The sequence below is a fragment of the Lycium barbarum genome, chromosome 10 (assembly GCF_019175385.1).
Source record: "Lycium barbarum isolate Lr01 chromosome 10, ASM1917538v2, whole genome shotgun sequence".
Taxonomy (NCBI): domain Eukaryota; kingdom Viridiplantae; phylum Streptophyta; class Magnoliopsida; order Solanales; family Solanaceae; genus Lycium; species Lycium barbarum.
Window position 1 is genome coordinate 111,125,193 of NC_083346.1, and position 9,058 is coordinate 111,134,250.

At 34.1% G+C, this 9,058-nt stretch overlaps 3 protein-coding genes across 3 annotated transcripts; 1 reads left to right on the plus strand and 2 right to left on the minus strand.

Annotated features, from left to right (window-relative positions):
- Positions 1 to 239: 239 nt before the first annotated feature.
- Positions 240 to 942, minus strand: LOC132615266 (ATP synthase subunit gamma, mitochondrial-like). The gene has a single exon (XM_060329837.1). The coding sequence runs from the start codon at positions 886 to 888 to the stop codon at positions 463 to 465; it is 426 nt and encodes a 141-aa protein (XP_060185820.1). The 5' UTR covers positions 889 to 942; the 3' UTR covers positions 240 to 462.
- A 233-nt stretch (positions 943 to 1,175) lies between these two features.
- On the minus strand, positions 1,176 to 2,164 carry LOC132615265 (kunitz trypsin inhibitor 5-like). The gene has a single exon (XM_060329836.1). It carries the CDS (start codon positions 2,113 to 2,115, stop codon positions 1,381 to 1,383), a length of 735 nt encoding a protein of 244 aa, XP_060185819.1. The 5' UTR covers positions 2,116 to 2,164; the 3' UTR covers positions 1,176 to 1,380.
- A 3,119-nt stretch (positions 2,165 to 5,283) lies between these two features.
- On the plus strand, positions 5,284 to 6,153 carry LOC132616035 (dirigent protein 8). Its single transcript, XM_060330645.1, has one exon. It carries the CDS (start codon positions 5,357 to 5,359, stop codon positions 5,912 to 5,914), a length of 558 nt encoding a protein of 185 aa, XP_060186628.1. The 5' UTR covers positions 5,284 to 5,356; the 3' UTR covers positions 5,915 to 6,153.
- The last annotated feature ends 2,905 nt before the right edge of the window (positions 6,154 to 9,058 follow it).

Genomic DNA, 9,058 nt, shown 5'->3' on the forward strand with positions numbered 1-9,058 from the left:
TTTTGAATGTAAAACTGTCCTTGCAGGCAGAGTTTTGAATGAAAAATTCATGTAAAATTCTTTGCATTCAAAACTCTGTCTTGCGAAATTGTTTTTTTTTTTTTTTTTTTACTGAGCTGGGATTCGAACCCAAACCTTGACGTATTAGCGAAGAGCAAAAATTAAAACCATCAATTTGAGGGGGAGAAAATTAAAGACCAATGCTTTTTTTTTTTTTTTTTTTTTTTCAAGAAATTTTTCTTGAACAAGTTACGGCCATTCAAGCCCAGTACAAAAATGAAAAGAAACAGATCAAAAGGCATTTATGACTATCTTTGTAACAGTGAAACCAATTTTCCCAGGAATAAAGTCAACCAAGAGATTATTCATAAATCAAAACGGATAATTGGTCGCCCCAGGGTGCTAAAAAAGCCTACACATTTTTCTTATTTCTCCATCAGATCAAAGCGGTAGCTTGTCCAATTAACCCTCCAAAGCTGATGCTCCTGATATGATCTCTATCAGTTCTGTGGTGATAGATGCTTGACGGGTTCTGTTGTAAGTAAGAGTGAGACGATCAAGCATGTCCCCAGCATTTCTGCTGGAGCTATCCATAGCAGACATTCTTGCTCCTTGCTCACTAGTAGCGTTCTCTAGAACTGCATTGAACATAACGCACGAAAACTGAAATTCAGCCAGGTTCTGAAGAACTTCTGACTTTGTCTCAGCACCTTCAACTTCATATAAATCCAATTCTCCAAGCTTTCCACCTGATTCAGCCTCCCTCTCCACAACCTCTGGAGATAGTACAGTGGACACTGTTGGCAAAAATGAGACAACTGACTGGAATTTATTAAAAACAATCCGCAGTGCATCAAATTCGACATTCTTCAAGATGTCATCTGCCATCACAGAAACCTGTGTCTTTTGAAGGGCAATCCGCACAAAAAAATGATTAGAATGAGAAGTAATGGGAGAAATGGGATTGGTCCAAACTTAGCTACTTTGGGCCCCTTGTCTAATTTCAAATTGTTTTCTTCTGATGATGATTATTTTGGGGGTCGAAGTACACGGATACCCGATTTCGGCACCATCAGTTAAGCAATATATCGCGGTGCGTAAGAAATTATATGTTTATCAGCTTTGGAACACTTCAGACATGTGGTATCTGATATTAAGTTTGATGAAGTTCAACATCAAATAAATATCTGGAATTTTATGTAGTTAAAGTTCAAATACATATATCTGAATTGATTTGCTACACGCCTACAATAGATCCTTCCTCAAGGGAGGAATTCACATGCGGAGAAAGGACATACTACTAAAGCTGCTAGTATAACACATAAAAATAAAAAGAGTTGTGAAAAAGTATGACATAATTAAAGTTCAACTTCTTGGTAGCTAATTCAACACTTTCTTGAACCTAACAACAAGTGGTTCATCATTCAACCCAAGCCACCTCTTCCCATTCTCATTAAAAACACCTACATTCCCACACACTACTTTACAATTACTACAAACTCCTGGACAAAACACAATCTTATAATTCCGATTATTATTAGTATTATTATAACTCCCATTTCCATACCTCTCTATTTTAAACCAATTGCTTAATGTTTCAAGCCCCGGCCGGCCAGTCATGCCACCACTCATGACATACCTCCGGCCTGTTATCTCGTCTGTGCCACCGACCTTCCACGCTGTGGATTGAACACAAATTGTGGCAGCAAAAAACACAATGTTTAGATCAGTTGATAAATTTATGACTTCTTGTTTATTGTCAACTGGCATGAATCTCGCTGGAAGGCCATTTGATGATTCAAGATTTTCTTGCAAGACATAAAATGGACATGGCCTGTTTTTAGGTGCTAGTGCTAGCACACCACCTCCTCCACTACTTCCCTTTTGAGTAGGTAAAATTGTGTATTTTGAGTCAATTTGTAGCTCATGGCCATCAATGTCTTGCACAGGTGTGGGAGTTATTGGAGTTGTGGATGGTGCTGCTGGTTGTTGGCTGGTTGTTAGGCAAGATAAGGAGAATAAAATTTGGAGTAGTATTAATTTTAGGTAGTTTTTAGTACTCATGGTACCTTTTTTTTTTTCTTGGACAGTGTGGAGTACTAAGTGACCATTCATGTATATATAGGCACAAAAAAGGTCCCAATTAACGAAAGAAATGGGATACAAAGATTTAGAAGTGGCTACAACATACAAATCGTCTACTGGTTATCAAACTTATTAATGAAGATGGCATACGGTGTCACACTCAGCTGCTGAGAACTGATATTGAAGAATCTAAACTCCCGTTTGGCCATAGATTTTGGGACCATATTTTGAAGATTTATTTTCAAATCTTTGTTTGGCCATAAAATTTTGACAGATTTTGAAAACAAATCTTCAAATCCCAAATTCTGGCTCAAACCTGTTTTTGGCCAAGATCTATGTTTTGGCCTTTTCAAAACTTTTAAAAACTACCCCAAGCTTTTGTATTTTATAAAAAAGCCCCATTTATTTATGACCCAACTAACGCTATTTACCATGCTCCTCCATTAAAGCGTATCTACCATGTTTCCACAATTAAAGCAGTCTCTTCTATAAAGAAATGTATGGTGCTTGTTGTGAAGAGATTGTTCATATAATGTGGGACGATTATATTAAAGAATAGCTAGTTACTACCGTTTTTTTTTCTTGCACATATGGATCTTTGTATTGTAATTTGAATTATAGTACCTAGTAAGTGTGTTATTAGTTGTTGTTATTAAAATGTCATCTTCTACATAATTTGGGGTTAGCAAGTATGTATGTTTTGTAATGATTGGGTATTCTTGATAGTTTTTACAACTTATGTATATAGTAATGTTTCATGTTTTCCAAAACAAAAGGCGAAATATGTTTTGAAAAACTATGGCCAAACACATTTTCAAAACTTGAAAAACTTCACCCAAATCAAGTTTTTCAAAAAAAAAAAATTGAAAATCTATGGCGAAATGCTAGCTAAATACTTGTTGGAAGTCAACAAGGCTAGCATTAAACATATATGGAGGGAGGCAAACCGATATGTCAATTTCTGGTAACGAAGGGTATAAACATAAAGATGATTTACCGATCTGCAATAATACGGTGAAGGATATGAAATTTCTTCTCCAGACATATTTAAGTCATGTAACGTACGAAACATATATTAAGGCTTTTGTTTAGTGCTTACATTGATAGTGGGACAAAATTTTACCCTATATTATATTTAAGGGTATTAATCCCAGTTATGGTAGATGATCAACAGACAACAGTAATTATATATTAAACGAACTGATAGTGTAAAATAAATTATTTGTTAGCGTATAAAATTTATAGAAGTTAAACTCTTAAAATTTTAAGATCATGAATCATAGTACCATGCCCTGCAAACCGTCCACTTGAGCAGTAGGTGCAATCATATGATTTAAAAGTACCATATATTCTTCAAAGTTGTTTCATTGTTTATTTACGTATTTATTAAGCATAAGACAAATGGTTGGGATCTTTTCCGTCACTGGAGAGGTAACAATTTAATGCTTTTCCTTTATTATTACATATGTCTACATTTTATCAAGCGTAAGAATAATTACTAAAAACTCTACTGAAAACAATTGAATGAGAACTAAAATCGACTTAAAACTATTTTTTTGTGTTTAGTATCTGCATTTGGGTCCAATTAAATTCAGATTTGTGCTGAGAAATCTCATATTGAGGGTCAAACACTTCCAAACAAAGACGATTATATATCTAGAGCTCGAACTTGAAACCTCTAATTAAAAATAAAAGAATACTTACTGCTCCACCACAATACTTGTGATTTAAAATTGATTTAAACTATGCTAAATAACAAATTATGTCAAGATTTCAGGTCCATATATATCCATAATTGCAATGCTCTTCCGGGAGCTTGGTTGCAATCAAAGAATCATGTGTCCATTTTAAATCATGTGATGTGTCGCATTGTAATTGGTAATTGGAAAAAGAGGTTCACGAGGGAGAAAATCCAAGTGTCTTTTTCTTTTTGTTATTTTGTACAATTTCTACTTCCATAGGGACCAAAAAGTGAGTTGGTCCTATGAAGAAAGTGAAATAAAATGTCATCATCTTGACTCGGATACAGTGTCGAACACGTATGTGACACAATGGACGAAATGAATGCTTTCAACATGAATAAATGTTGATGAATTGTTCTTTCTTCATTAATAAGTTGCCCCCATATGCATGTGGAATGTTAATATATACTATGATTTATTTGATCATGCTATATAATCTATATTTACCCACTACACCAACTTGGTTTAGTCATTATGCAACCCATAATTGATCTTCTAAAGGTTTGTTATTGATTAATTGGTACTGACTAGGTTTGGCTTTTAGATCTTTTAGCCGGTGATACTTTTATCGACTAAACCATACAATTTAAAGATACTCTTAATTAATTAAATTTGTGTGTTATTGCTCATTTTGAGTCAAGTCGATTTTCTCGTTGGCTTTGGTATCAGTTGTTGGACTAAAACAACCCCAAGATATACTCTTAACATTGTCATAATCTACTTTGGACTAAGCCTTTCCAAAAAGGTCTGACATCATTAAGTGTATCACTACATCTTATAAGAAGCTTTTTTTTCTTTTCTACTTTTCATGTGAGACTTTATTCACACACCTAACAACTTTACTATAGGTTTCAATCGATGGACGAAGTCTTCAACTCTCACTCAGGCTCCAGGAAAAGACCGCATCCCAAAGAGGTGTGATGTAGACTTGCTTACCCTACGCAAGCCTCAATGGTTGATTCAACGGCTCAAACTCGTAACTCATATATTACATGGAGGCAAATTTACCGTTACTTCAAGCTGACTCCCATCCACCTTAGGTTTCAATCAGTAAACAATTGAATAGCTTGGTGATCGAGAGGAAATAATACGAACCATAGGATCAGAAATTCTAATCTCAGCAAGCTCGCGAGACCATAAGTATCCAACCAGACCTTCACTATTCTCACGTTAACAATGTGAAAAGAAAGATAGAATATATTGTTGAAGTGAAAAAAAGATAACCAAGTTCTATTCAACAAGCAAGACTGATCAAAATACTTATCTGTAAACTCGATGATGCAATTCGTTCTATGTGGTTTAGGTGGACAAGGCAAAAGGTCACATAGGTGGACAAGGCAAAAGGTGGGTTAAGTAACCAAAACCTTTAAAAATTTAACAAAACCCCCTAAAAAGGAACAGTATTAAAAGCAACCTCTCCAAAACAATCATACCTCAAAATCTTATTCCTCAATCAGCTTAATTTCTTTTGAGGACACAGTAACAAGCCCAGTAGTCTTCAATCAATACCATTATTTGTTATATTAATCATGATAGCAAGAATCATTTTTTGCACTGCAGTTTTACTAGCAATACTTTCAGTCATTCTCTTAGCAATATTTTCACCAATACCCCAAGAAAACAAATCAAGAAACCCCTCTTGGGTTGATTTATCCCTATATATTCAACAACCCCTAGTTCCTGCTTCCAATTTATCCCCCGAAAAAACTCCAAAAGACGTTGGCGCTTTAATTTTCCATCGCCTTCTTACAGAAGGCCCGGAAAACACGTCTCGTGTAGTTGGAAAAGCTCAAGGTTTCATCATCCCAATTCAAGAGTTCGCGAATTCAGCGTTTAACATTATTTATCTTACGTTTAATAACAAAGAATTTAGTGGGAGTCTTAGTGTTGAGGCTAAGAGTTTGACAAATGATAATAAGGAAGAGTTGAATGTTGTTGGTGGCACTGGCTATTTTGCATTTGCTCGTGGCCTAGCTGTTTTTGTACAAACAGAAAAGGAAGCTATTAATTCTGATAATTTGGAAGCTACTTATCATATAAAGCTTCAATTGAAATTCCCTAATAAATCCAAAACAGTTCCAGGATGAATTAGCAACTTGTTGAATCATCCTTTCATGGTTCTTTTTATTTACATTTTTTTTTTTTTACCTTTTTCTAGATATGGAATTAATTTTTGAGGAATATTTTCTTCATGAGAGAAAGTCTATCATATAAGAAGTCAGTGTATCAAATAGGAGAAAGCAATAACACATGGAGGCAGCTACTTTTGTTCTGAATCCACAAGATTGGTTTGATTTGATTTTCTCCTTTTATTTAGATAAAAGTACAATACACACACACCCCCACGCACACATGTATGTATAATACTATGAATTTATGAATAAAGTTAAATAAGCTGACAGTGTAACAATTTAATTATTTTGTTATTCATATCGTTTACTTATGATAGTTGGTTAATTATCATTCAGGAACATTAGCGATTACTAATGTTTTTTATAAAAAATTAATTTACTTGATTATGCAAGTAGTTTTCCCATGTTTATGTATGAAATTAAGCTGGGCCATGACTAAAATTCGCAAATGCTTGAACTTTAAATTAGTCAACATGAACAATTCCCATCTCCTGTCGTTTAGGATGATTGGATGGATTACAAACAAGCTTTACGGGCTTATGTTCTTGCAATATTCATGTTAGACCTTTTGTGGAAAAATTTCAGTGATTTTATCCAATTAAGAGTTAGGCTGATATTCTTGTTGTAAATTGCAATCAAATCAACACTACAGGAAAAAAAAATTGGCAACAAAATTTTTTTTTGTTGCCATAGATTGATTATTGTTGCAAAAAGTACTTTTGGCAAAAAAAAAAAAAATTGTATAGAATTTTCCCAACGGCGGTTATTGCATCAACGCACAACAACGTTTTTTGTTGTTGCCAAAAATATTTTTTGCAACAATAATCAATATTATGGCAACAAAAAAGTTCATTTGCCAACAATAAAACTAAGTTGTTGCCAAATATTAATTTTTTTGTTGCCATTTCTATACTTTCTTGTAGTGCAATTTATTGACTTGGCTAGATCAAACTTCAATGACAAAGAGATTGGATAATTTGGATTATGATAATGTTACTTAGCTTGGATGTAACAACTATATAACAACTACTCCTAATATACTTTGGTAATATTCTAGTTTCCACTACTTCATCGAATCAAAGCTGCAAGATTAATTCATATTGTCAAGTTTTAAATGGGAAGCTTTAACAATCAAAAGAATAACTATCTTACAATTAATTACAACCAAGGATTATAATTTAATGGTGTACATCGAGGAGTGTATCATACACAATAGATATGAGTTCAATTCTCACTCTATCCTCTTTTTTCCCTTTCCCTTTTGCCGATTCGTCTATAATGAGAAAACATCTAATAAAAACTATATCCTACAATTTTGAAAAGAAAAAAAAAACAATCAGATTAAGCGTATATATGACATACCAAATTAGAACATCTCTCTTTTGTTTTCTTGTTCGTTAAGGGACCAACAAATTAAACTAAAAATCCATCTACGTGTTTTTTTATAAGAATTAACAGGACTAGGTGTTAAAAGAAAAGAAAAAGGTTTAAGAACGTAATTGGACAAGTATAAAGAAGAAAGTTTAGGCAAATATTCTGAAATTATGCTTGTAGTCTTGTGGAGGGTCTACATGTATTATTGTCCTGACTAATTGGCACAATTAGTAAACAAAGATTCTAAACAAAACAGTAAACCAACCAAAAACCAAACCCTCTCAAGTTGAACCATACCACCAATTTGTCACTGCTTTAGTGAATTTGGATTAAATAGAACCCCATCAAGCAAACAAATTGGCCAATTCCAGTCATATATACTCGTTGTGCTCATAATTAAGTCTACCAAATACTCCTGCTAGGGAGTATTTTCCTTAGCTTCAAATAAATCCTACATGATACAAATTCCAATTAATAAGACTGTATCAGTGAATATTAAATTCATCAAAACCTGTGGCTGACGAATACCATTAAATAAGCAAAAAAATTGGTCAATGTTCTAAATTAAGCTAAAAGAGTAACAATAGTAAAGGATGAAAACAATAGAAATAGAGGGACAAGAGAGATTTCTTATTCATCCAAAGATGTGTTCAAGTACATTCCATATGAAAACTTATGCCTCTATTTATAGTGCTACATATGCATTCAATATATGAGATAATGGAAGAACCATTAAGATGGTGGAAAAACCATTAAGATGGTGGAAGATAATGGAAGAGGCATTATATTTGTGTAGTGGACATCCATACTCTATATTTCCTATATTTCATAACACTCCCCCTTGGATGTCCATATATGTGCCTCATTACGCATTATTTGCTGCCTCGTTAAAAACCTTGTCAGAAAAACCCAATGGGATAAAATCTTGACCAAGGAAAAAAGAGTGCAGCGCGTATTTTCTCCCCCTGATGAAAATATCACTTTAATTCTCGAAGACGACACTTTCCAATCTTGTATATCAGCTTCTCAAATGTCGAGGTTGGTAATGCTTTAGTGAACAGATCCGCCAAATTATCGATTGAGCGAATTTGCTGAACATCTATCTCACCTTTCTTTTCAAGATCATGAGTAAAAAAGAACTTTGGTGAAATATGTTTTGTTCTATCTCCTTTAATGTATCCTCCCTTCAGTTGAGCGATACATGCAGCATTATCTTCGTATAATATAGTTGGAATATCCCTTTTCAAAAGAAAACCACACATTTCCTGAATATGTTGAGTCATTGATCTCAACCAAACACACTCCCGACTAGCTTCATGAATGGCTATTATCTCCGCATGATTTGAAGAAGTGGCAGCTATTGTTTGTTTCATTGAACGCCATGATATAGTTGTACCTCCATATGTAATAAATAGCCTGTTTGAGATCGGGCTTTATGTGGGTCAGATAAATATCCTGCATCTGCATAACCGATCATATCTGACTTGGATTCATAAGAATAAAATAATCCCAGATCAATTGTTCCTTGAAGATATCTGAATATATGCTTAACACCATTCCAATGTCTTTTTGTTGGGGAGGAGCTGAATCTTGCCAATAAACTTACTGCAAAACATATATCTGGTCGGGTATTATTGGCTAGATACATCAATGCTCCAATTGCACTGAGATATGGAGTTTCATCACCAATGAGCTCTTCATCATTATCCTTAGGTCGAAATGGAT

Bases quoted from the DNA above. Each gene is read 5' to 3' on its own strand.
- LOC132616035 (XM_060330645.1), top strand. From the start codon at position 5,357: ATGATAGCAAGAATCATTTTTTGCACTGCAGTTTTACTAGCAATACTT.
- LOC132615266 (XM_060329837.1), bottom strand. From the start codon at position 888: ATGGCAGATGACATCTTGAAGAATGTCGAATTTGATGCACTGCGGATT.
- LOC132615265 (XM_060329836.1), bottom strand. From the start codon at position 2,115: ATGAATGGTCACTTAGTACTCCACACTGTCCAAGAAAAAAAAAAAGGT.